The sequence below is a fragment of the Ceraceosorus guamensis genome (genome assembly GCF_003144195.1).
Source record: "Ceraceosorus guamensis strain MCA 4658 unplaced genomic scaffold IE81scaffold_61, whole genome shotgun sequence".
NCBI lineage: Eukaryota > Fungi > Basidiomycota > Exobasidiomycetes > Ceraceosorales > Ceraceosoraceae > Ceraceosorus > Ceraceosorus guamensis.
This window is the reverse complement of record NW_020290056.1, coordinates 78,868-104,528: the sequence shown is the minus strand read 5'-3', so window position 1 is coordinate 104,528 and position 25,661 is coordinate 78,868. Positions and strand designations below refer to the sequence as shown.

Genomic DNA, 25,661 nt, shown 5'->3' with positions numbered 1-25,661 from the left:
GCGCTACAAAAGCTTGGATCGATAGTTACCGAGTGGAAAGCGTGAGGATTCTGTCATTCGGGCCCGTGAAGAGGAGATGAGATGCTGCAGAGCAAAGGGTCACGAGTCACGAGTCGATCTGGGCGAATGAATCAGAATGTATGGCAAGGCACGTGTGGATCAGCTGCTCGATCGGCACGAGGTCATACAGTACTCGTGACTGTACGTTCGTTGAATGCTGCGCATGCTGCAGGAACAAAGGAGGGCAGCTTGTTAGCGAGTGCGAGTCGCATGGGGAAAAACCCCCACGAAGGATTAGGCATCGCCGCGCGCGGTGCCCTACAGCTGTTTTTTTTGTTTGACACTTTGGACGAAGAGGACGGTGTGTGCGCTTCCTGATGACGCGAGATCTGGAGCGTTGTGAGAGCTGAAGCGCGACGAGGCTTGAACGATCGGCTGATGAAGAGCTTGAGGTCAAGATCTGCCGCGAAGGACTGGCTATAATAGACGCGTGCGCCGTATATCTGTGCATGAGCAGTGTGAGGTCTCCTGCCACTCCGCGCTCCGTTGCTCGTCGTCCCATTCCTTTTGTCCTCTGCTCAGCGCGTACAATCGGAAATATGCGACGGACAATGTGCAATCGCATCTGATTCGCAGCTGCTCACAAGATCGCTGCCCCTTTGAGACAGACATGAGCGTCAGACTACCAAACAAGGACAAGAACCTGATCTCGTTTCAACCTTGATTTGGAGAGCGCCCGTTCGACTTCTACACAGTGCTGGGGCCCAGCTGCAGACCGTAAGCGTACACTTTTGGTCAGGGTCAGTTGGGGTCCGCTTGTTCGGTCTGACATCAGAAGTCGTAGGGAATTGGGCGCGCACTGTCCTGCTATGTAGCCATTGGCCATTCTGCCCGTTTCACTACTACTACGTCGGCATATGTGCAACATTCATGACCGAGAGCTACAGCTTCGGCGCGGCTGATTGCTTTCCAATGCTCGCCCGCCGCGCTAGAATGCACTAGCTGTGCCCCGACAGAGCGGGTCAGCCTCGAGTGCGAGCTGTCGAGTGCATGGACCCGATTGTGTGCCTTCTTGATCTGCATGCCGTACGAGATCGGACATCGCTCTCCTTGTTTGCGATTGACAATCCGCGCATACACCCATCTAGTCGCAGAGTCGTGAGAGGGAGCTTCAAATCAAGAGTCTCATCATCAGAGGTGCAAGCAAGCAGCGACAAGGATGACTGGAGTGGGAGTTGCGCCGTCCAAGAGCAGGAGCACATGCTTGTCGAGTCGAACTACTCTTTGAGCTTGTGGATACATATATAATCTATCAAACATGCCACTGTCCCTCTCTGTTCTTCTACAGCCTCCCTGGCTTGCCCCCGCCACCCCTGCCTTTCTCGCCTCATTCACCATTCGCACTCCCTCTTGCTGCTTTCCGCCGTCTACAGCCTCTTCAACTCTTTCACTCATCCCGACGACCCCCATCCCGACGACTCCCCATCCTACTTTCTCTTCTTTCCTCTCATCGCTCCTTCGCGTCTTCCCACCTCGCCAAAAACAACAAGATTGCACGATTTGAGCCTCCCCTTTTCTCTGCCTGCCGAAACCACCCGTGCGGCATTAACAGCAAGATGAACCGATCACTTCGTCTGGCAGATCTAGGCAAACTATCCGTGACGCCCGTCGCGAGTCGAGGCGGCAAGCTTGTACAATCCCGCAGTCCCGCCAGCAGTCCATCTCGGCCTTCCTCGCGACCAATCCATTGCATTTGGGCGCGTTTCCTGCTCTCTCTCGCCCTGCTAGCAGTGTACATTGGCTCATGCATCGCTCAACCTATTCAAGAGATGTCTTCGTCCAGCTCCGATGCTACGACGATGCAGCAAGTGGAAGCGGTCCAGCTTGGCGACCTGCTGCGCACGTTCAAGCTTCAATTGGCAGACGTGAAAGCTTCCAACCCCGACTGGGCGTCCGATGTCCGTGTGAATGCCAAGCTCAAAGAGCAAAGCGTTCCTACGTCATCGGCCTTGGGAAAGACTGCCAGGAGCACTGGCACAATTGTCCAAACCAGAATTTCGAACAACAAGACCAGTGGGAAATCGGCGGAATGCCAGGACATCACCGCTTTGGCACCGTACGACAAGAATGGAAGGGGTTGTTGTCCTCCAGTCACGCACGACTCTGATTGCTGCTGGAACGCAAAGGTGAGCCTTTGCGTGTTGGATCCCTTTGCAACATTGCGCTGCGTCACGGATTCGAGGAGTCGTGCCGATGTCGAGCTGATGTGTTGTCTTGACATCATTCACCGCAGGGATCTGGAACGTTTTGCGGGTCCATCACTCGGAGAGGAGAACGTTTACGTCGGGAGTTTACACCTGATGAGGCATAAATTGTGTGCTGGATGAATGTCCAAGTGTCCATCCTCCTCCAACGAGGTGCACTCTGCGATGTGTTCCACTAAAACGTCTTTCAACATGCGGGCTACCTTGCTCTCCACGTGCGTTCGAACAGTACTATGCTACATCGCGCTTCATCCCACAGCACCTCCTCCTACCCTTTGCCACTTGGACATCCACCTTCAACACTCGTAGTATCTCATAGTGCTGCGATCCGGAATCTTGAGATCGAACCGACACGGAGCCCACTTTGGGAACGGCGTCGTCAATGCTCGCCTTTCTTGCTCCCGAAATCTCGAGAGATCACTCATGAATGCACACTTGACATTCATCTGGTCCAGCTCAGATTTGTGCGTGAGACGCGAAAGTCGGTTGCTTCGGAGCATTGCGTTTTGATTGCAGATGAGCGTCTTGATGAAGCCAAGAGTCACGAGTGTGCGCAGTCTTGAGTCTTGGTGTGGTTGTGTTCAAGATGATGCGTGATGAGTGTCGCGAGTCGTGAGTTTGAGTCTTGAGTGGACATACAGTACAGCCAAAGCGCCCGCGCGAGTGGATCTCACACGTGATGTCCATGTTCGCACGGCAGCTGGCCGAGCGCGAAGGCTGCGCGTGTCTCCGAAGCGACCGAACGGCTGATGAGTGGATGGCATGGCTGCAGCTGTCAAGATCAAGGACAAATCACAGACACGGACATTGTTTCGAGTGCAGCGGCGATCGCTTCTCATCTTTGTTCTGTCATCAGCCGCAGCATCCTACTCTGCACCACGGGCTCCTCACCTTGGACGCACCTGCCTTGGCATTGAATACCAACCTTGCTCGCTCTATCAAACTGGCTCTTCCCAAGGACTCACTCCAGCAAGCAAGCAGGCAAGCAAGCACAACCGCATTGCACACCTCGTTCTTGGGCACGCACTTCCGCCCTTCTCGCCCTCGCCCCCAGGCTCCCGTGCTGTGGGGTCTGATTTCAGCTCCGCTCCATCTAGCTTCCTGCATTGCCGAATACGTCGGCAGTCTCTTCCCACCCCCTGCTCCACGCCAATCGATCAATCAATCTGTAAGCTAAGCCGAGAAGACTTGAAAAAATGGACGACGATAACTTCGATCTGTACGGCGTGAGTTTCGAAGGTTCCGTATGTGTGCTACGATACGATGCTAGACGGCGTCGGATCGTAAGGGCTGCAGTGGACCAGTAGGGTTGGTCAAGATGGACAAGAGAGCAGTCAACTGACGATTTGCATGATTGCTAACCCACCTTGCATATGTTCTGACATACATTCAGGAGCAAGATCTGTATGCGCCGGTCAAGAGTCAAGAGGGTGCAGAGGATGAAGAGGACCTCATTGGGTACAAGGAAGAGGAGCAGGATTCCCAAGTAGATGATAAAGCAGCTTTGCGATCCAATGGGGCAGGCCCGTCAGCCGGCGGCTCTTCTTCTTTCATACCTCCGCCTCAAATCAATCCTGAGACTGGAATTGACCCTAGGAATGCTTCCGCCAACGCGGTGAAGAGGAGCAGAGATGATATAGAAGAAGACGTGAGTGTATGCTAGGGAAGAATTTAGCGAGCTCGCTTCTGGTCGGCCTGAAGCTAAGTTGTGTGCCGTGTCGCCGCATCACAGGTGGATCGGAAAGACGGCCGGTACTCTGGTCTGCACCAAGATGGAGCATCGACTTCAGCTTCGAATTCCGGCTCCGGTAGTGGAGCAAGCGCTGCTCTACCGCTTCCTCCCGGACGTTCGGGCCTGGCCGGCAGGCCCAAAGTGACGGATCCGAGCATACAAAACGCTCTGTATATTGGAGAGCTCGACTGGGTGAGTTGGCCGTATTTGTTTGGCTGGCCTGACCAGCGCCCACGAGCCTTGTGGCTGAACTACGCGCAATGTGTCACTCGGGACATTTGCGATGGCTGCAGTGGGTCAGCGATGAGGATATAAGGCAGGTGGCTCAGAATGTTGGCCTCGACACATCCCTCTCCGACGTATCTTTCTCTGAACACAAAGTCAATGGCAAATCCAAAGGGTGGGTGACGCATCAGGCTGCGCGGGCATGGAGTTCTCGACTAAGATTGCTGCGCATCTTCATTGCATCTCCCACTGTAGCGTCGCTTGGGTGGAATTCTCCTCGGAAGAAGAAGCTCGGAGGTTGAAGACGTGGTTTGAGGAAAAGTGAGATGCACTAAGCTCGTTGTGGCTGCGAGCACGAGATGGGCTGACGCCTTCGTCCCCAAACAGCGATTTCAACTTCAAGCGCGCCTTGATCACAATGAGCACAAGCGCGCATGGCAATCCATTCCGTACGCTGCCCAAGGGTGAGTGGAGCGAGTGTGCACACAGGCTGCCAAGGATTCTCTTTGACCTCCCCTGACCTCGTCATGTTCTGCAGATCCGCCCGCACGAGAGCAAAGAGGGGGCCCAGGAGGAGGGATGAGAGGAGGAAGAGGCGGAGGCAACAGCGATGGCTCAAGAGGCGGAAGGGATCGGAATGGTATGGGCGGCGCAGGAGCAGGTCCTCTACCTCAACCACCCCAAATGGCTCCTCCGATTCGAATGGGCGGACCAGGCAGCTCTATGCCGATGTTCAATCCGGCCATGATGGGTATGATGGGCATGTCCGCCGGGCCAAATGGTGCTAATCCTCCACGACCCGGAGCTGGGGCCTTTGGCGCGCCAAATCAGATGAACATGCCCTTTCCTATGGGCGGATTTGGACAGGGAATGGGAGGACACATGGGAAATGGGAACCGTGGTGGAAGGGGTGGATACAGAGGAGGAGGAGGAGGAGGAAGAGGAGGTCATGCAGGTGGTGGAGGTGGTGGTCACTTCGTGAGTATTTGTACGCGTCAAACGGGCATTTTCTGAAGGGCAAAGGTAGCAGTCTTCAGACATGCCGCCCCTCAGCCAAAAGCATCGCACTGCAGTTCGGTTTCGGAGCGCTCCAGAAGTTTGCTAACCCCGATCGGTCCCCTTGTTTGTCATGGGCAGAATCCACATTTCTTCCCTGGAGCGGCTCCACCGATGCAAATGGGCGGAGCGTCAAGAGACGACGGACGCAGTCCACCGGGCGGAGGAGACTATGACAGGGACAGAAAGAGGCATCGAATGGAGGGAGATCGTTGAGAGACGCAACCAAATGCAAGCCAGCATCTCTGGCCACCCCCCTCCCCCCCAAAAAAAGCACGCATCATTGGGAAAGGGGTAATGATGAAGAGTGTATCATCGTTCCTGCACTACCCCCCACGCGAATATGTTATGCGCTACCTCCCACTCGCGATTCGTCATTTGCGTGCTGTGACTTTCGCGATGCTTGGGGGGGGGGGGGGGGGGGGGGGGGGGGGGGGGGGGGGGGGGGAAGGACGATTGCGGACGAATGGAAATCAGAGAAATCTGGATGTGCTTAGACGAGGGGATGAGATTTTGCAAGCAGGCAGGGCTAGGCTAGGCTACGCGGCAACGAATCTATCAAGAAAGAGAGAGAGAGTGTGTGTGTGCGTGGGGGATTAGATGCGAGAGAGAGACGCGTTTAGATGAAGGGCGAGCCAGAGAGACTATGTTACAAGTGGATGAGAACACGTCAGAACAAGCAAGGCAAAATAAAGCACTGCTTCAAGAGGCTTGCTCGACCAGTCTGCTTCGTCGGAGAACGACGGGGGGGCAGTGGGAGCGAGCGCGAAGAGGGTGCTAGCGCAAGAGGGGCAATGGGTATGTCGGCGGACCGTTAGAAAGCTTGAGGTTCCCAGCTCCTAGGCCTGTCGTCGTGATGTGACAAAGGCCTGTTGAGGCCTTCCGGACTACCTTCTGTATTGTCAATGTACGACTCATTGGCGACATTGCTCGCCGCCGCAGGCGCAGGTGGAGCAAGAGATGCAGCGTGACGCTCATACTGGGAGGAGGGATATTGCGGAGGGCCGAGTGCAGCGCTTGTTTGTGGGCCCAATGCCTGAGCCACTGCTGCGTGATGCTGAGAATAGTGATGGGGCGCTTGCCGTGTGGCCGTGGGGGCCGGTTGAGCATATGCGGCTTGTGCGGCAGGTCCATAGGAAACAGAGTGTCCGCCCGAAGAGGAATCTAGCGTGCGATCTTGCGGCGCAGCACTTGAAGAGTGGAACCACATCGGCTGAGGAGTCGTGTCCGCTTCCGCTTCGATGAATGAAGCTCGAGGGAAGCCAGCTACGCGATACGCTCCCCCCTTTTGCCATGTGCTGGGCGTAGGTTGGGGTGGTAAAGGCTGGGGCGGAGGTGTGGCCATCTCGAAAGACGGTGCTCGCCTGCCATCTGGGGTGATCGCTCTCGGAGGAGTGAGGGTGCCATCAGCAGGATTGGTGGAGCTGAACAGGAAGGAAGGATACCTTCCAGTGCTTTCTCGCGGTGAGCGAGGTGTTGTGGGGCGAGGTAGGGAACTTCCCGCTGGAAGCGCGCCGGCGGACAATAACCCCTCGTCCGCTCGACCGGCACCTTCATGTCCCATCTGTCCGGTCGCGATGTGCAAGTCCGGTTGCCCGCCCCCTCGCACTACCGGCCCCAAGGGCGACGGGTCATGACTAGGTCTTCTCATCCTGTTCCCTGCGCTGTAAGGATGGTCCGATTGGCCCGATCCAACACTTCCGTACGCTTTATGATAGCTATAAGGATGCCCAGCTTGAGGGTCTGTATCGAAGGAGGTACCATTCGTGGACGCAATCTGTGCCGAAGTTCCCGTCCGCTGCGTCATCTCGTTCAAATCGCCCATCTTACTGGCAGTCTCGTCGCCATCTCCGTGGAATCGACCCACAATGTCGAATTTGCCCACGGTCTTGTCCGAGCGCGTATAGTCTTTACCGCGCATCCGATCGATGGCAAAGCGAATCGAGTGCCAGAGCTCCACGAAAAAATCGGCGAAATTGAGCGCATGGAGAAGACTTCTGAACACCGGCGTCTTGCCCTTCTTGCTGAGCGCATTGCCGCGGAAAGCCTGTCTCCGATCGGCGATGCGGTCCAAGTGGTATTCCTTCCAATTGAAAGCCCACATCTGAAATGCAGCAATGATGACCATCTCGAGGGTGATACAAAGCGCATTGAGTCCATCAGAAACGTTCGTAGCCGTCCAATACTGTGTCGCTTTGATGACTCCTCGATCTTGGAGCAGGTCGAAGACAAATGTCTGGTAGAAGATGAAAAAGATGGCCATCTTGATAGTCATGAACTTGGCTAGCGGCTTTTTGCCCTCCAAATCCTTCTTGATGAGCGCGTAGAGCACAATGAGACCATACAGAGCGACAGAAATGGAGACAAAGTCGACTCCTAAAATATACACGTGCCCATATTTGTAGCTCAGAGACGACTCGCAAAGCAGCTCGTAGTACTCCAACACGATGCCCGCGATGGTCAGGGCAGGACTGATGACAACGTATTGCACGACGCTGAACTTGATGACGACCAAAAAGTATGGCTTGGCAGGCCGGAAGCGCCAGCAGCCTGCCACGAACGTCGAGCAAAGGCAGCACCATGGTCAGCTGACGCGCATACATGCAAAGTAAAGTAGCAAGAAGCTTCAGCAGCACTCACAAAATGGGAACGGCAAAGGTTTCTTGTCCTTTTCCATGAATACTGCTCTCTGGTCCTCGACGGAGTCACCGATGTACTGAAGCATGAGTATCAAGAAAGCAGCGATGGCAAACGCTTCGTAAGCAGTTTCCGCAAGCGAAAAGTAGGTGTAGGATCTGAAGAAGCGGTAGCTGAAGAAGCTGACGATGGCGTAGACTGGAGCTAACAGTAGCACTCGAATGATTTGCCTTTGCTCCAGAGGTCGATTGTAGTTGCGAGCATGGCCTAAAATGGTGATGAAGGATAAGAGCACTGTGACGACTGCTGCTGCGCCGCAGATGATCCACCCAATGTGATGCGCATCTCTAGTGTGAGTATCGTCACAACAGCATCGCATCCGTATCCGGTGGGGGCAGGGGAGGGGGAGGGCGCGCTTGGATTAGCGATCAGATTCTTTTTGCAGCCTGCACTTCTGCTCTACATGCCCGCATGTCTGCTCTCATCAGTGGAGCGAGCGTCTTTGGACAAGCTTGGCTTTCCTTTCAAGATGCGCACCATCGTCCCTCGGCTAGCGACTCACAAATTTCCAGACCTGACATCGGTCCAGAAGTTATCCTGCTCTACGCTCTGGGTGTTGTCCGCCGGACATTTCTCCACCATGATGATCCAAGGTGACCAGCCTGCGCAACGTCACTGCGAGCCTGACTTTTTCTCTGTGCAAAGTGTGGAGATGGAACGCTGGTCGGCAAGAATGTTGATCGATGAGAGCTGATGAGGGTAGGCAAGAAAAGCAGGGTACTTGACTGAGATGCTGCGGGATGTGCACGAGTGGAGGGCGTCCTGTTTCCGCAGAAGAGTTGCGTAGGATGATAAGGAAGCGGAAGTACGAGGGGGAGCAGGCTCGATCTTATGAAGGACGGTTCTAGGTGTTGAATACGCAGCTTGATGGGGGATGAGGTTGGAGGATCAATGAGCGTGGACGAGGGTTATGCTTTGTGAAACCTCCGCATGGGATATGAAGCCGAAGAAGGGGGACCAAATCCAAATAGCGCCATGAGGCTTCGAGGGAATCGTGAATCCAAGCTTCTTTTGCTGCGTCGGTGTTACGATTAGGATGACGCTATGCGGCATTTCACGCTTTACGCTTTCCGTGAATTCGGTCTGCCGTACCCATCAAATAGCTGCGATCTGCGTCCGAGATCAAGAACCAAGAATCTTGAATTGGAGATTCATGCTCCCAATTTGAATTTGTATGTGACTCGTGACTTGGCTTACTTTTTGACTGCATGCACCTAGCTACCCTTTTCGGGCGCTTCGCTTCTTGAAGCGAGCGAGGGCGAGCATCAGCTATAGCCGGCGGAAAGTGCCGCTTGCTTGCATGCAGCCATGCAGGGTGTCATGCGGCATGATGATGCAGTCGACCATGCTGCAAGCTCGACGAGCTGCTGAGGTGAGAGCGCGGGGAGCAAAACCTGCAGCACGGAGAACGAATCCATCCCAGCTGCGCGTGCTGGAAGGCCGCGCTAGCGTGATGCTGCTGCGTGGCGGCAATTTTAGCGTTGCGAACGCGTGCCATCGCGCCGCGGTCGGCACCCTAGGTGTAGCTGCAAGATCTCCATCTCACTCTTGACTCTCGTCTCCGCTTCATCACGAAGGTGAAGGAAGACTCCTCTCTTCTTCAGCTATGAACACATGGAAGCTTTCTAGTCCTCTACGTGTCCACATTGCAAGCGTGAGCTCAAGATCATGCCTGATTCGAGCGCAGAGCGCAGGCGCAACGCAGCGGTGAGCACAGGCGATCTGATCACGTGATCACAGCGACCAGACAACAAGTAGACCGCTCCACCTTCGCGCGAGTTGGTCTCGAGACTTTTGACTCTTCTGACTCGTCAGACTTGTTACCGAGTTCGGGGACGGTCGAGAGACGTTGCAAAGAGTTGGTCATTTTGGTGGGGCTTTGGGTCTTGATCTGTCCTTCGAATTTCAAGGGTGGCTCAACTCTCGACTCGTGACTGGCAGCTTGCACATCTATCCGCTGCTGACCTTCAAGCTCTGGCTAATCGGTCATCCGTGATTTGGTATCTTTAAAGACGAGAATACAAGTTCAGCTCCCTGCTGGCGCTCAGCAGAAGCTCTCGACCTTGAATCTGATTTCAAATCAAAATTCATGTGATCGGACACTCATGATTTGAGCCAAGAATTCGGAATTTGAAGGATTCGAAGCAAGCAAGCACCAGCAATCATTGTGAATCGCACGTGCGGAGTTCCGCCGACCGGTCGCATGAAGCATTCCAAATCATTTTGTCTCTTGAATCTAAATTACTCAACCCTCCATCGTCGAGAATGCCGGTTTGAAATCAATCAGGGAGGGGTCACTTTAAGCGTCAATATTAAATTTCAAATTCAGGACGACTCAAAATTTTAATGAGTCAAGGCGCCGCTATTCTGATTCAAACTTTCACGATTCAAGATTCTTGATTGGAATTCACGATTTTGCATCGTAAGCCTAGAGTCTTGAGTCCTATTGAGTCGGGCTTGGCATCCAAATCGCCTTTTGCGCTTCGCTTCGCCCTCCCCAAAAGGGCATGCATGCAGGCAGCATGCAGCAGAAGATGCGGTGTGCAGCAGGAAGGGGTCGGTCATGCGCGCCGTTTGGCATGCATGCATACCGACGACACGAGCGATGCTGTCGCTCGCGCGCCCTCGCAGCAGGGGGGTTCACAAATTGATCCACGCGCAGCAATCAAGCAGCATCTCGTTCAACGAGGTTGCCAAGTTGAGACGAATGAATTGTGATCGACCGTGCTGGAAGTCATCGCGCGATGTGTTTGTGCCACCGCGTCCATCATCTACTCATCAGACTCTGATCCTGACCTGCCTTCTTCAGTAGGCAATCCACGATTGTGGACTCAAGACTCGTCGTGAACGGACAGAAGCTGCTGTAGCATCACCAACACCATCATTGTCATCATCTCCGCACTGATTTTCAAGCACAGCTCCATTGACTCTCAGCTCGACTCGTTTTCCTCCTGCGCGTCTCCTTACCCTTGCGGGCCGCCATCGCTTTCGACACAGCCGCACGCAAACTCCACACCAGTGGCTCATTTCGCTCTGCGATCCGGACGTACGTGCGAGCACACTCACGACCATCGCTTCCCACCCGCCAAAAGGGACTTTGGACTGTTGGCCTTACCCCCCGTTGCGCTCCAACAGAACCTCCAGTCCCGCTCCCTCGCCCGCTCGCTAACCGCGCGACGGAAGGTGCCGTTCGAGTGTTTTCCATCCCGCGGAGCGCCGGCCTCTACATTTCACTACGCTCGCGCCCGCTGATCCTCGGTACTCGTCGCACCCTCACATCATCCTGCTCGTCCTTGCCCAAGGCTTCCCTTTCTTGCTCGTCACTTCTCATCTTGGACGTCGCTGCAACTCCTTTCCCTACTCGAGTCCGTCTTCTCATCTGCGGGCTGTCGCACTCGCCTCGGAGGTCCCGCAAACGGGCGAAATCCACTACCAGATCTCATTGTTGGACTCGGACACTTGAACCTTCCTGACGATTCGCGACGCGCAGCACTCATCAGCATGAGACTCATTCCCTTCGTCTTGGCGTTGGGATGCGCAGTGTTGGCGGTGGATGCCCAGAGAGTGGTGGATCCAGGTGCAGCTGGCCAAGGAGGCGGTACCAATGCGGGTACCGGCAACAATAACAACAATGGCAACAATGCGCAGGGAGGTCAAGCGCAGCCGACTCAAGCGGCACAAGGTGGAACAGGTACAGGCACCAACAACACTTCATCGCTCTCTTCCATTCCTCAAAACGCAGCAGCTGGTGGAATCACCATCACGAATCCTGTGCAAACGGCAGACGCTTCTTATTACAAGATAGCCTCGGGTATCAGTGTGACTTTCGGATGGAACTTTACGAGCATCGTTGCGGGACACTCGCCCAGCTCCTTGACCATCCAAGCAGTCAACACTGCTCAAAAGAATACCATACCGATCGCCACAATAGCGGGTGCTGCTACGCAGGTGGTTTGGAGCCCTTGGGACTATCAACAATCTGCTGGGGCTAGGAATTTGCCACAGTTGGCTCAGGCTACTTATAGGTTGCAGATCTTTGACGAAAAGGGCCCGGACGCTGCCACCAATCAGGCAGGGGTGTTCAACGCTAACCAGGCGGTGCAATTCGCCCTGTACATTCCGGCGGCGTATACGCCTCTTTCTGGTAAGTACGCCGATTCAGTCTGACGCTGATGAGTGGGAGGGAGAGAAGAAGGAAGAGCAAGCGGGGGGGAAAGGGTCCATCGAGCAGGGCACTTCGCTCAGGCGGGAAAAGCTGTACTTGATGCTGGATGCAGAGCTCAGAAGATATAGCCGTCACCGCGCTGTTCACGAGAACAGTTGACGTGTTGTGATACCCATGATCGCGAAACGATTTGCTGAAGCGCGCACTCTCTTTTTCTTGATTGCCTTCGACGCTCAGCTGGCTGGACTTGCGCAGGTTGCAAGAACGCAGGAGAGCTCCTCAAATCGTACACGCCTTTGCTGCTTGGCAGCGCAGCTGCTACTGCTATTTGTCTTGCCAGCGGAGCCGGCTTATTGAGAAGAGGGGGCCAAATTGCCCTCGAATGAAGCTTGGCAACGCATGCGGGACTCTCTCTCGGGGAAGCGCGAGCTGGCGAGGCGAATTTGAGAAAAAGTCCTGCAGAGAGTGGCTGGATCTTGCTCGTGCTGCGGTCATGCATAGACGAGAGAGAGAGAGAGAGAGAGATTCTGACCAGTGCTACTCAGCGCTCCGCTGTCAATCTCGTCTCGTCTCGTCTCGTCCACCTTCCCATCTGTCTCCAAAACGGTCTTTCGCCGACGGATATGTCCTCTACTTAGCCACCAGATATGTCAACCCACCGAACAATGGTCTTATTTCCCGCAATCTCGCACTCTTTTCACACGTTGCATCATGTCATGTTTCCCCCCTTCACGCCCCTCGACCCTCTCTCGTCCATCTCGGCCTTCAGAGCTTTGCGCACTTTCGCTGAACAATGTGGAGTTGCGATTTTCGCCAATGCCGCACGACGCCCGAAAGTGCGTTGAGCATAGCTTACTGCGCCCAGAGTCGAGATGATTTGTCGGACAAGACCCCTTCGGGCAATTGTAGAGGAGCCTTGTGCGGCGTTGGTCTTTCCCCCAAAAGAGCTGCGAGTTGCGCTTCATCGAGTGGTGCGCTGTGGCTCTTGCCTGCCCAGTCTTGGGAAAGGGTGTGGCTAGCGCGGCAGCCATGGGGAGCGTACGAGGGACTTTTCACCGGGAAGTGAGAACTTGTGTGAATGTACGCCAAATCAAAGCGACTCGAGCATGTTGGGCCACATCAGGTCCGCGCGATCGTGTACACAGCTTGCACTCGTTTTTGTGGGTGGTAGATTCTGGGATTTGGCAATTGTGTAATGATGTGGCGATTTTCGCCAGGTTTGGGAGTGAGTTAGAGTAGAAATACACGGGGAGATCTCGATGCAGGAGGAGGGGTCGGTCAGCTCAAAAGTTGGGGCCGAAAGAACGCGCTCGCATCACTTGCTCGGAGTCGGGTTTGCAAAGGATAACCTGGAGCTCTTACGTCTGGCAGGCGCAGGACTTTGTTTGCGCTCGATACGAGCTTTTGAAGACTCTTCAGCACCCACACTACCGCTCTTGGCTCGCTTGCTTCCTCGACGTGGTGCAGGTGTAGTAGGACCCGAGACGACGCTGTCCGCGTCTCCTCCCTCCTCTGCAGCTTCTTCGCTCTCCGCGTCGTCCGCTTTGCGAGGATTCCAAGAGGGATCTTTGGAGGCTCGTCGACGTTTGCGAGACTCGTTAGGGGATGCGGGATCGAGCGTGTTGAGCTCCTTGACCGCTTCGCGCGCCTCTTCGCGTTCCTGCGCAGCTTCTGCCTTTTTCGCAGAACGACGACCTTGTGCCCTAGCTCGTTTCTTGTTCTCCGCCTCCGTCCTTTCGCGCACATCTTCTTCCTCCGACGAAGGAGGGCCAGCTAGATTCACTTTCTCGACGTAGCGACCTCCGTCAGCGTTTGTGCCCACAGACCTGCGACCTCCCTTAGTTGCGCGCGCACTCCCCGCTCTTGAGTAAGTGCGCTTCGACACTGGCGCAGGCGTGATCAATTCTGCGCTTTTCGGTAGGTCTGCATCAGTCTTGTCATCTGCGGGCGCTTGTTCAGGACTCTGCAAGTCTGCCGATGCGTGCCACATGTTGTCTTCTTCGATGGCTGCGGCGACGTGGTCCAGGTGGTCCTCGTGAGCAGGGGCGTTATCCGTTGCCTTAGCTCGCTTGCGGCCTCCGCGCCTACCCTGTTCCTCCGAATCGCTGCTCGCGTTGCTCGTAGGCACAAAGTCTGCCAGAGGCCCGCCCTTATCCGAGCGTCGCGCAGACCGCTTGGCGTGACTCCTTGGCGCCGATCGAGTTGCTGAGGGAGAGGTGGTCACGCCGCTTTCAGAATCGCGCGACGCGACTGGAGACGCGGTAGCCGCGTCCTCGGAGTCCGATTCCAGATCGACCATCGAAGACGAGGTGGCGCGAAAAGGCCGGCGCGTCTGGATGATGCGCTCGTTCAAACGAGTGGTCAGCGATGCGCTTGGAGGCGAAGCGTCGTCGTCAAATTGCTTGCGTGCTTTGGGTGCCCTTTCGGAACGGCGTAGGGGAGACCTGACTTCTGGCGAGATGCGCGCGCGACGTGGAGAGGTAGACACGCCTCTGATTTCTTCCACGGCTGGTGGATGGTCAAGTACGGGCGTACTAGAAATTTGTGGCTGCGACGCATGTATCGCTGCGTCACGCTGCTTCAGTAGGGCGGCAGCGTCGGGTTCACCAGTAGCGTCGAGTTTCTCTTCTTCGGGCAGCTCCATTGCGGCAGCTGAGCTGGGAGAAGTAGCAGCCTTGGAGCGTCCGTGATTGTGCTCGCGGGGCTCGCTAGACGCCTCACTCTTCTCGTGGAATGTTCGCAACTCGATTGGACGCGTGTCCGGAAGGACCGCGGTAAACTCCAGGAGATCTGGGTCGCACACGCGGCATAGGGAATGGTACAGCTCTTCTGGCAGATCCACAGAATTGAACCACTCCTTGTCATTATTCTGAGCTTCGCTGGCAGCTCCACGCTCTTTCGCCCCTTCTTGCTCCAAGCGATCTCGGCGTACTGAGCAGTGCGGGGCGACGAAAGTGCAAAATCCGTCAGGTGAAGTCATCGAGGGGAAGGAAATCAGGGAGAAATGGCATCTAGAAGGACATGTGAGCATCGTTAGCTCGGGTCCCCACGCGGTGCTCCTCTTCTGTGCTCAACTCACTGCGAGCGAGTAACTGGTCGCTCGTACTGAGGGACGAACTCTCCGTTCTCTCCGTCGTCTGCTGCCGACTTAGTCTTGTGACCCTCATTGTTCTCATCTTCTGGCGTAGTCTGGCTGTCATTCGCGGGTTGCTTCGGGGCGCCCGATGTGACAGAGCTACCACTTTGCATGATGCGTGGGGCAGTCTGACCGTGAGGATGGAAGTGCCGATGCTGACCACGAGCTAGCCAAGAGCTTGCGTCAGAGCTTCCACTGCTCTTACGCAGCGGCGGATCTAGAAAGGTAGGCTCGCTGGTGAGAGCAGATGAGGAAGTTGGTGCCGCTACTGGAGGCTTGACAGCTGGTGCTACTGATACATGATCGTTCTGAGTGGTCAGTGGCGGCGCTTCTGACGCGAGGGTGGTAAGCGTGTCACTGGAGTGAAAAGTTGCTGTGACCGTATCAGCAGCTCGGCTCTCAGAGACATCTTCTGCAAGACCGTCGAGCTCAGCTTCTGCCGGCTCGTGGTCAGCATGAGAAGCAGCCACATCGCTCAGGTTGGTTTTGAGACTTCCAGGAGCTCTTGGCGGCTCTGTTAGCGCGACGTGAGCTTTCATGTCAACAAGATCCGCGGCTGTCTCAATGTGTTGGATAGCAGCATTTTGAGAAACCTCAGCCGAATAGTTGAAGTCCGATTTAGGATCACTTTCGCGGTGACTTGTACCGGCAACGCTTCCCCCGTGGGTCGAGGCTGGCGCTGAGTGTATTTGGCTGACAACCTGCTCGGCTGCCTTCTCCTTGACCCGCAAGAGCTCAGCTGAGTCTGCCACCAGCACTTGATCGGTACTGATAGGAGGGGCTGGGCTCAGAGGCCTGAGTATGTGTGAATCTGGTGGTGGAAAGGCGGATTGCGGAGCCACAACACCTGGTGTGGGAGGCTCGCTACGACCGCCACCTGCACTTGCAACTTCAGATGTAGCAGGAAGTGTCGAGCCAAAACGCTTCTTGAACTCAATCAAACCCCCGCCACCGGGCGCGGGTAACGGCAGGTGCTCGGATGCAGCGGAGGAAGAGGCAACGGCAACCGCGCCGATAGCCTCGCGAATCGCCGAGCCTGCCGTCGAAGCAAGGGAAGGCGGTGGTCGGACTTGCTGATCTGGATTGAGATTCGCTGAACTCGTTGACTGGATTGAATGCTTCAAAGCTAGAAGTTCCTCCCCGCTCTGAACCTCGGTCGCGTTTGCAGCACTCGTGGCAGAAGCAAAAACGTCGTCCTGCTCGCTGGACGTGTCGTGAGATGATAGAAGACGATCCGGGTTGCCGGGAGGATTTGACGGACTCCGTCGTAACGTTTGCTCTTCCGTCGCCTCTTCGACACCAGGCTGCTGCAACACGTCGGCTCCTTCAGGATGGAGATTGTTCTCGTGGTGCAGAGACGGCTGTGCAGAAAGCGGAGCTGAGCGAGACGTGGGTGCTTCGTCTAGCGTTGTCGGCAGTATGGTCTGTTCCGCAAGACTCTGTGCTCCACCTGGCTCGGCTTCGAAAGAGGGTGCAGTCACTTCTTCCACTCTCTGATCGGATGCACCTGAGCTTGTAGGGGTATTCCCTAGGGTCACCGTCGCTGCTTCGGGCATTGTAGCATTTGCGAGGTGGGTTTCGGCCAGTGCGATTGGTAGGTTCGACGACAAAGTAGTCTCCTCGGGTAATGGTAAGGAAGCGTGAGGCGTGAAGGGGTCCGTAGTGACAGGCAAAGCGATGGACGCATGGGGAGCAGAAGAGTGCATCCAGTCAGCGAAGAGGCCCGGGTCGATGTGCGCGTGATGCGAGGAGCCTGGCGCTTCGGCAAGAGAGAAGCGAATGCCGTCGACTTGACGACCCACACCATCGTCGTCGACGCCTACTTGAGCGTGCGACTCTGCTGGCTGCCAAACACTCTCGATGGCAGACGCAACACCTGCTGACTCAGCTGCACCCTGCCAGCCCGGGACTTCGGCAGATAGATTGGGTGGCAAGTAGGTCGTAGCATGATAGTCGTTTGCAAGGCTCTGATCGTCGTGTCGGGAGCCGGACTGGTCGTTAAGATCAAATCGTGGTTCCTCCATCGAGATGTCTTCTTGTAGGGCCTCAGTGGCGGAGGTGGGATGCGACGCAGGAAAGTCTTCTTCCGCTTCAGCGCCACGCTCCGACAACTCGTCTTCTTCTGAAGAGTCTCCTCCTTCGCGGGAAGTGCCTGCCCTATTTTCGTCCTCGTCGCTGTCACTGAGGAGTGAGATGACTTCGGGTTGTCCACTTGGCGAACGAGTCGGTAAATGCCCTGTCTTTTGCGATGCAGGATTTGCATACAGCCTGCTTCGACCAGATGGATCGGCGCCGAACCCATTATAATCTTCCTCACTTTCTTCTTCAGATGGCTCTCTTTCACCATCCTCCTCTTCGCCATCCTCTGCACCATCCTCCTGTTGACCAGTGTCCTCGCTCACAACCTCGTCCGAGTCATACTCCGGTGCCTCGTCAGTCAGACCTTGGACATTCGTATACTGAACCTTGATGCCAGAGTCGGATATTGCTTCGGCTTGCCCATCGGTATCGATGACGTCTTCGCTTTCATCCCCACCTTCAGAATCAGAATCAGAGTCAGAGTCCTGCTCGATGGGTGCATCGCCATGGTCCTCCTCGGGTATACCAGCATTGCCGTAAAGGACATCCTCAACAGAGGGTTGGTCGGCTTCGATTTCCTAGCGGAGCAATGCCACAGCGGACGTGAGAACCTGCCCCTGGATGCTCACAGCCCTTTGCGTTGCACTTACCTGAATCAGTCTGCGAGATGGGCCAGCTTCGGGTGAGATCTCAGCACTTTCGCGGTACATGCCTTCCTCCTCCGCTTCACTCTGTTGTGCTTCTTCCATCTGCGCGCGTTGCCGCAAGACAGCCTCTATATCAAGACCACTTTGAAACAAGCTTGAAGGGCCGTCCTTGCCAACACTCTCTTGGGAGATCGTTTCAAGACCGCCAAAAGGTTGTCTCGCTTCGTTAGAGGGGGACGCCAAACCTCCTCGGGACAAAAGCTCCTCTATGGCGCGTCCTGCAAGGTCAACCCTGCCGTTGGGAGTTTGTTCCCGCTTTGCACTAAGTTCTGCAGGGCCTTCAAATACGGCAGATGTGGTCTGAGTCGCTTCATCTCGCCTGAGAGCCTGTGAAGCTTCTGATACGGTTTCTGTCTGCTGCTGCTGCTCTGCATCAGCTGGCTGGGCAGCAACATTGTCGGTGAGGAGATCGGCCTGCTGCTGGGCATCGGCAAGCTCCTCATTGGGGATTTTGGTTTGTGAAACTGCCAGCTTTTGCTCAACCGACGCATTGATCCTGGCTAAGAAAGACGCATTTTTCTGCTTGCGTGTGGCTTCATCTTCTTCGTTGAGATGAGATTCGTTCCAAGCACGAGCTTTGCCCTTGTCGACTATCGAGCCTCCAGATTGCAGAATGTAGGCCAGATCATCAGGAAGATCCTCTTCTGGCGGCTGAGCGATGCTTGCTGACGCTCGCGGCGAACGAAAGGATGTGCGGAGGCGCTTGGAAGCGCTCGCTCGGCCGCTCTGACTCTCGCCGACATGGTTTCCGCGGTCAGCTAGGGCGGCGGCGATATAGCTGCTGTACTCTCTACAGAATGCGGGAGCATCAAAATCCTCGTAAGTTGAGCGAGTAGAGCTCAAGCTGGCTCGACCTGATGATGCTCTGAAACTACGACTGGCATCTGGAGAGTCGAGCCGCGTTCGACGACTCGAAGCCAGCGAAGCTCGCTCATGCGGAGCACGCGTCGAGGGTCCAGAGACTTGATTCGTGTCCCTGGGCGCTGTCCTGCTGAGACTGCCAGATGATCCTAGAGAATACCTGGGTGCTCTGAAGCGAGGAGGTCCAGCGCCCGAAGGTTGACCCTCAGCTGCGCTTTCCGCAACACTGGACTGTCGATTCCCGCTGACTCGCAGCGGAGCTGAGGGATGCATCATGCCAACAGAGATTACTAGATTCCCAGTCTGTGTGCAGTCGCCTCTCTGCAATCTTTGAGATCAGGAAGTGGAGAGAAGACTGCCTCTGCAGGACTAATGACGGTGGTTTGAGGTGGAGAAGAAGCCAAGCTCGATGAGGGGACGCGCGCTCGCAATGTGCATGCATGCATGTGCTGCCGCGCCTGCTCACGCGATGGCACCTGGCACGTGACGCGTAGTCAGCTTTTTAGCTGAAAGCTCGCCTCTGTACTCAAACTCAAGACTCTCGTGACTCTTGACCGCAAGAAGAAAGCCAAGAATGCTCTGGCTGCATATCTATAGACCATGAGCCATGTTCCCCTCTCCATCCCACATCACCCCTGCACCGCATCTCTGCATCTGTGAAGAATTCAGGGCCCCGACAACCGCGAATATCCATTGCAGATGCCTCATCACCCATCCCTCTCCATTGCAAGGCCAGCGCCGCGGTAGCCGGAGCTCGAGCGTTTAGCCTCTGCGGCAAGGGCCTTCCGGCAGTGACATGCCGCTGACAGCGTCGAGCCATCCGGCATATCGCAGTGCCGCGAGATGCTTTGCGCAAGCCCTGGATCAAGCTGTGACGCTACATTCAGCTGCGGGTCCTCGGAGCTTCGGCGGCGCTAGGTGCCCGGCAGGGAATCCGGCTGGCTCGTCTCTGCCTCCATCATTCTTATGTCCAGTCTTAGAGACGCGCTGCCACTCTGTGCGGCGTAAGTTCTCAAGAGGGAGCGACCCTTTGAATTCGCTTAGAACCTTTTCCACCACTCGTCGTGCTCCAGATCATGCCCAGCATGCGCTCGAGGCGATTCAGGAGGACCAGTCCATGGCAGGCGTTACTGCATCGACGTCCAAAGTTACCCTCTCGACCGATTCATCGGAAGGACGGCCTGTCGTAGAGCCGGAGGAATGGGACAGCGAAGAGGTCAAGCACTTCATGGAGCTGGAAAGAAGGCTCTGGGTTGGACCTCGAGAAACTACACTGAGGTTCCCGCAATACAAATTCAATACTTATAGCCCTTCCCCCCTTTTACGTGATCGCAAGGGCAAAGGGCCGAGCGAACGCAGGGCGTCAACACCTGTTGGAGAGGAAATCGACTGGGCCGGAACACAAGCTTGGATGACCCCGCAGCAGGGTGGGCCTTTCAGTAGACATCTTCCCACGGGACTCTTGACACAGTCCAGTGCGACGGAACTCCCGCTGGATGTCACTAGAATCTCCCTGTCGCGTGCACTTCGACACCTCAGCCACGCTGCTCAAGCCATACGAAGCAATTTCCTTGACTCTTATGCAGCAAATCGCAGGATGGATCATGCCGGACAGAGCGAGTTGCTGTGGGAAGCGTTCGGGTTGGCCCTGTGTCGGAACAAGAGAGCCTTCTCCCTTCGTGGCAGACCTCACGCAGGCACGTCTGCGTCCACAGCATCAAGAGCTACCACTTCGGAGCTAGTCACAAAACTTTCCACAGAGGACGTGCTCGCGGCTCATGAATGCGCCGCTTGGTTACTGAGGCTTTCCCTCGCGATAGGTGAATCGCCAATTCCTCGCTTCGTGCGTGTGATCAGCATCCTTGGCGCTCCTCCCCTTGCTGGCATACACCCACTCATTGCCGACGTGGGAGTAGCTGGGGATGCGCAAGTCGTCAGGGAGCTGGTAAACTTGTGCATCCAATCGCATGGTGGACGTGCAGATGAATGGCTGCTGTATGCTCAAGCTCGCTCTATGGCGAGCCGCGCGTCAAATGGCTTCGATTGGGGCCGGTTGGAAAGATATTGGCAGAGCTACACCTCTTACAAGCGGCCACCAGAGCCGTTCGGCCAGTTACCGATGGGCGAAGGCGGAAGCTGGACCGAAGCACTGAGCCCACCACGATATCTTTTCGAGTTTCTGTTACGTTTCCAGCTGGGCATGCGGAACTTGGGAGAAGCTCGCCGGATCGTTCACGCTATGCGGGCGCATGGTCACTCTGTCGATGTTGGGACATGGTTGATCCTCATCCGTGCGCATCCAGCGCTCCGTGATACGCTGACCGCGCTAGCGACCGCGGCTCCTCTGCGGCAACGGGCGCAGAAGTGGCGTGGTCCGCGGGAGACCGGTCAACCCAAACCGATGGAAGATGCAAGCCTAGAATACTACTCGGAACCGCGACGGATCCTGAACGATCTGGTGCGCATACGATGCGCTCAGGGTGACATTCGCGGGACGCTTTTAGTGCTCCGCGTCTTTGGCGCACCTACAGGCTCACAGGCACCACTCGCGCATGCAGGAGGTCCTAGACCCAACGTTGCGACGTACGCACCAGTCGCCGAGCTGTTGGGTAGAGGTCTAGCAAAACCAGACCTCGCTATGCGCTTCCTCGGGCTGGCCTTGAAGCACGCTGAAGAGCCGCTTTCTGACAGGCACGATGGCAAGCAGCACTTCGACACTTTTTGGATCTTATGCGCTCTCAACGCTGTGCTGAAGGCACTCATCTATGTTGGTCGGCCTGGTGATGCCCTTCGATGCGCCGATTACCTATTCACCGATGGGCAAGGAGATCATGTGGACAGCGCCAGACACCAGTCCCAGGAATGGGCGTCAAGAGATGGCGGGGCCGCGCTAGAGAGGATGCGACTCAAGGTCCGGCCTAACACGACAATATTCGGTACGCTAATGGAAGCTGCGGCAAGCATGCCAGTCTCGGACCGTGTGCCAAGCACTCGAGCGGTGCTCTCTCTGATGTTCTGCTCCATGCAGCGTAGCAGCACTACGTCCATCAACCCTTCCCGCAAAGGCTTCCCTAGCTCAGCTCGCATTGCGCTTGCTCGATTGATGATCACCACAGCCGAGGCTGCTATGCCTGATCAAGACCGTCTGGCTACCTCGTTCTTGCAAGCGCCCTTGTCGCAGCCTAGGCGCTCCCGTAGGCGCTCGCACTCACAGAGAATCACAGCCGATGCTGCTATGCCTGATCAAGACCGTCTCGCTACCTCGTTCTTGCAAGTGCCCTTGTCGCAGCCTAGGCGCTTCCGTGGGCGCTTGCACTCACAAAGAACCGAACGAGGCATTTTGGCTCGACTGCGAATGTTCAAGCGAAGGCTCGCGTTCCTGGGCTTTTGGGAGAAGCAGAAGCTGCAAACCTCAAGCTCACGCCGTCCTCCACGTCGCTCGCAGGACCGACGAGAAGTTGAAAGTGGTTCGGAACTGGGCCAAGATACGCCACCTGAGAAGCTGTCTCCCGGCGCGTGGGCACGGCGCCTCCGCGTGCTGGCTGTTGTGGACAAGAATTTCGATGAGGCGATGAATTTCGTCAAAGACTTGCCCCGGGCAGGCGTCAATGTCAACATCCTTCATATTTCTCCTCTGGTAGAGGGCCTGGTGGCCAGCGGCCTACTTATGGATGCGAGCGAGGTTACACAAAGAGCGGCAGAGCACTTTGGCACGGGACCTACTCTCCGACTTCACACGGCCATCATCCGCGGACAAATTGAACATGATGACTGGACTGGCGTCGAGCGCCAGCTTGAGGTCATGAAGCAGAGCGGCTTGGAAGCGGACGCAGCTCTCATTACGATGATCGCCTTGGCGAGAGAACGCGTAGCTCGCGAAGCTCACCCGGTGCTACTTCGGGAACCTGCCATGGTAGAGCGAGCGAACAGGACACTTTTTGGAGCATCAGGAGAAGCGCCTCACACCATCGCAGTTACTTCCCATTTCCTGATGCTTCTGCAAAGAAGGTTGTACCTTGGGGCGCAGCTGCTCGTAGAGCGCGCGATGAAGTCAGGCACTCGGCGTGATGCTGTCTTGCGCGGTGCGGTCTTCCGCTCGGGCAATAGGATGCGCAAGGATCTCGTCAAGCTCGAAAAGGCCGCAGGACCAATACCAGATCATTTGATCCCGGCGAGCGCAGCGTCGGCTCCCGCCGAGGCCAGCACTTCTACGGATGGGACGCCGAGATCGCAAGCAAGACGATTGCGAATCAATGCTCCTATTCGCGAAGAGCTGCGTCAAGCGCTCGAGGTCCAGCAACGCAACCAGAAACGTCTCAGCCTCCTCTCGGACACGCCAGATAAGCGACACAGGGAGGAATGGCACGCTTTCAGACGAGATACGATGCGACTCGTGATGGACACGCTAATTCTGCGCGACCCGTCTTTGCCATCTACTTGGAAAAATGTGGGCAAAATGCTCCATACTCCGACCGGCTTTTTGCCGTTTGATCGAAGGAGGAACACGCGTCGAGCGTGGGCTCGCACCAGCAGCGCAGTTCAAGATCCACAAACAGAGGCCAAGGCTCCATCATCTCATCTCTCCACGGGTGATGTACATGTATGAAAGAGCTGCCACCGCTCAATCATTCCCAGTCAAACGATGACGCTTCATGCACAATGATAGCGCAAAATTCTACACTCCGTCTGCATCTCCCCCATCGTGAATGTTCCGGACCATGTCTGCCTGACGCCGAGTCGCCGTACTTTATAGGCGCGGAATAGCGCATATTCGCCGAATGGCCGTGGGGACAGGCACATGGTCATGTGTCACGACACCCCCGAACGTTTTAGCCAGTCATGATGATTGTTGACCAAACGTGCTAAATCCGACACATAGCCGCTCGATACTTGCGACATCCAAAACTTGAAGCAGACTTGCGAAACAAGCTCTGGATTAAGGAGAGAGGCGCGAGGGTAGTTTGAATGGTGCGTGTCGGCGCATCTAGCTGAAAGGCGTCGGTGCTAGCATGGCGAAGCGCATGCAAGATCCGGCTGGGTCACGCACGGCGTGTGCGGATGGTACGCCACGCGCATGCACGGCTCGTGTCCCATGTATACGGCCGAAACCTTCACATTCGTGATTCATGATTGAAGACTCTGCCTGCCCCATCACGATGATGCTTCGCATTCAAAATTGTGATTCAAGCTTGCTGTGGCATTCGATCGTGATTTACTGCTGCAGCATCCTTGACGGGGCCGAAGCATGACTCGAGCAAAAGCTATAAATCCCGAGAATTTGTGACCCCTTTCTGAACCTCTCTCCAACAACCACTAAATTGCTTCCTCGTCTCCCTGACCTGCCTAACCCCCACCAGGTCAGTTGCGCATACAAGCCCAGAATGTCAACACCTTCCAAAACGCTCTTTTTAATCGGGCCTGGATTTATTGGCGGCACCTTGTTGCTCAAGCTAAAAGAGGTCCGTCCAGACTTGAAGCTGTCGGCGCTGACTCGTCGCAAAGAGCAAGCTGAAGAGCTCAAGTCTCTGGGCATTGAGCCTGTGCTCGGTTCATTGGATGATGTGGAGCTGATCCAGAAGAACGCAGGAGCATCGGACATTGTCATCCATACCGCGACTGCCGATCATCTGCCCAGCACACGAGCTGCGGCTGAAGGCATCAAGAATCGTGCGGACAAGTCCAAGCATGTAGTCTTCATCCACACTAGTGGTAATGACGAGATGATTGGTGCTGCAAAGGGTTTTGGGGACAAGAGCGTGGAGGAAAAGAAGTTGTCGGATGCTCAAGGGGATGAAATGTTGGAAGAGCGCATCGCCCCGGATGCTCTTCACCGACAAGTCGACGGTCCCCTGCGCCAGATCTTGCTCAACGATGCGGCAGAAAAGGCAGCCAATGCAAGTGCGGCCATCATGATGCCTCCTCTAATCTACGGCATCGGAGCGGAACCGTGGAGACGTATCAGCATTCAAGCACCCATGCTGCTCAGTTGCATGATCAAGAATGGAATCGCAGCTCTTCCACCTGGTACAAGCCAATGGAACGCTGTTGGAGTGCACGACCTAGCCGATGCGTATGTGCTCCTCATCGCAGAATTGGAAGCTCATACACCTGGCATGCGCCACACATCCTCTCACTACGCCTTCCCAGCTGAGCCCGACACCTTTAGCTGGAGGGACGTGTTCGAGGCGATGGTGGAAGAGCTGAAAGCTGCTGGACATCCAGCAGCCAAGAAGGAACTCAAAGTGCTGGACAGGCAAGCCTTCGAAGAGTTCGTGGGCGGCAAGGAGAACCCCTATAGCGGGATTTTTGCTCAAAATCTTTATGGAAAGGAGAATGCATTTACCAAGCCAGAGTGAGTCAAGACGAACAGGTGTCGACGCTTGATGAAAAGGTTCTGCTGGTGCTGATCGCATGTCTTTGCACCCTTGTTCGTGCAGCCGACTGACAGCTCTGGGTCTTCGTCACAAGCAAACAGGTGTTGTCGCCTCCATCAAGATTGACAAGGAGCTGCAGAGGATAATTGAGGCATCTCTATGAGGCTCGCCCAATTACGTACGCATTCGTGGATACAATCTGAATCTTAGCAGTTGTTTAGAAATCACACTCCACTCGCATTTTGACTCAAATCTTACAATCACAATCAAGAATTGCATCGATGCAAGCTTGGTGATCTTGGTCCGCGTAATGCGATGTGAAGCTGCCATGCAGCATTTGAAAAGGGATTTGGCAAGCCAAGTGC

At 55.6% G+C, this 25,661-nt stretch overlaps 7 protein-coding genes across 7 annotated transcripts; 5 read left to right on the top strand and 2 right to left on the bottom strand.

Moving 5' to 3' along the window:
• Positions 1–1,137: 1,137 nt before the first annotated feature.
• Positions 1,138–2,714, top strand: IE81DRAFT_342607 (hypothetical protein). The gene is made up of 2 exons (XM_025515706.1): positions 1,138–2,186; positions 2,294–2,714. Exons 1-2 carry the CDS (start codon positions 1,617–1,619, stop codon positions 2,369–2,371), a joined length of 648 nt encoding a protein of 215 aa, XP_025367812.1. The 5' UTR covers positions 1,138–1,616; the 3' UTR covers positions 2,372–2,714.
• Positions 2,715–3,269: 555 nt separating this feature from the next.
• Positions 3,270–5,448, top strand: IE81DRAFT_325385 (hypothetical protein). The gene is made up of 7 exons (XM_025514494.1): positions 3,270–3,490; positions 3,658–3,912; positions 3,997–4,188; positions 4,290–4,396; positions 4,477–4,542; positions 4,609–4,685; positions 4,760–5,448. The coding sequence occupies exons 1-7, from the start codon at positions 3,461–3,463 to the stop codon at positions 5,233–5,235; spliced, it is 1,203 nt and encodes a 400-aa protein (XP_025367811.1). The 5' UTR covers positions 3,270–3,460; the 3' UTR covers positions 5,236–5,448.
• A 279-nt stretch (positions 5,449–5,727) lies between these two features.
• Positions 5,728–9,034, bottom strand: IE81DRAFT_325383 (DUF300-domain-containing protein). Its single transcript, XM_025514493.1, has 3 exons — positions 8,477–9,034; positions 7,918–8,261; positions 5,728–7,827 (listed from the first exon to the last, which is right to left on the bottom strand). The coding sequence occupies exons 1-3, from the start codon at positions 8,554–8,556 to the stop codon at positions 6,092–6,094; spliced, it is 2,160 nt and encodes a 719-aa protein (XP_025367810.1). The 5' UTR covers positions 8,557–9,034; the 3' UTR covers positions 5,728–6,091.
• A 2,597-nt stretch (positions 9,035–11,631) lies between these two features.
• On the top strand, positions 11,632–12,501 carry IE81DRAFT_282884 (hypothetical protein; the record flags this gene model as incomplete). Its single annotated transcript, XM_025511551.1, has 2 exons — positions 11,632–12,118; positions 12,377–12,501. Coding segments are annotated over 2 exons (612 nt in total), but the record flags the coding sequence as incomplete, so codon positions are not given.
• Positions 12,502–13,305: 804 nt separating this feature from the next.
• Positions 13,306–19,299, bottom strand: IE81DRAFT_368136 (hypothetical protein). The gene is made up of 3 exons (XM_025517126.1): positions 18,005–19,299; positions 15,219–17,932; positions 13,306–15,150 (listed from the first exon to the last, which is right to left on the bottom strand). The coding sequence occupies exons 1-3, from the start codon at positions 19,196–19,198 to the stop codon at positions 13,455–13,457; spliced, it is 5,604 nt and encodes a 1,867-aa protein (XP_025367808.1). The 5' UTR covers positions 19,199–19,299; the 3' UTR covers positions 13,306–13,454.
• A 193-nt stretch (positions 19,300–19,492) lies between these two features.
• Positions 19,493–23,550, top strand: IE81DRAFT_215263 (hypothetical protein). The gene has a single exon (XM_025511000.1). It carries the CDS (start codon positions 19,719–19,721, stop codon positions 23,526–23,528), a length of 3,810 nt encoding a protein of 1,269 aa, XP_025367807.1. The 5' UTR covers positions 19,493–19,718; the 3' UTR covers positions 23,529–23,550.
• Positions 23,551–24,076: 526 nt separating this feature from the next.
• IE81DRAFT_316338 (NAD(P)-binding protein) lies at positions 24,077–25,643 on the top strand. The gene is made up of 2 exons (XM_025512562.1): positions 24,077–25,274; positions 25,360–25,643. Exons 1-2 carry the CDS (start codon positions 24,304–24,306, stop codon positions 25,457–25,459), a joined length of 1,071 nt encoding a protein of 356 aa, XP_025367806.1. The 5' UTR covers positions 24,077–24,303; the 3' UTR covers positions 25,460–25,643.
• Positions 25,644–25,661: the final 18 nt, after the last annotated feature.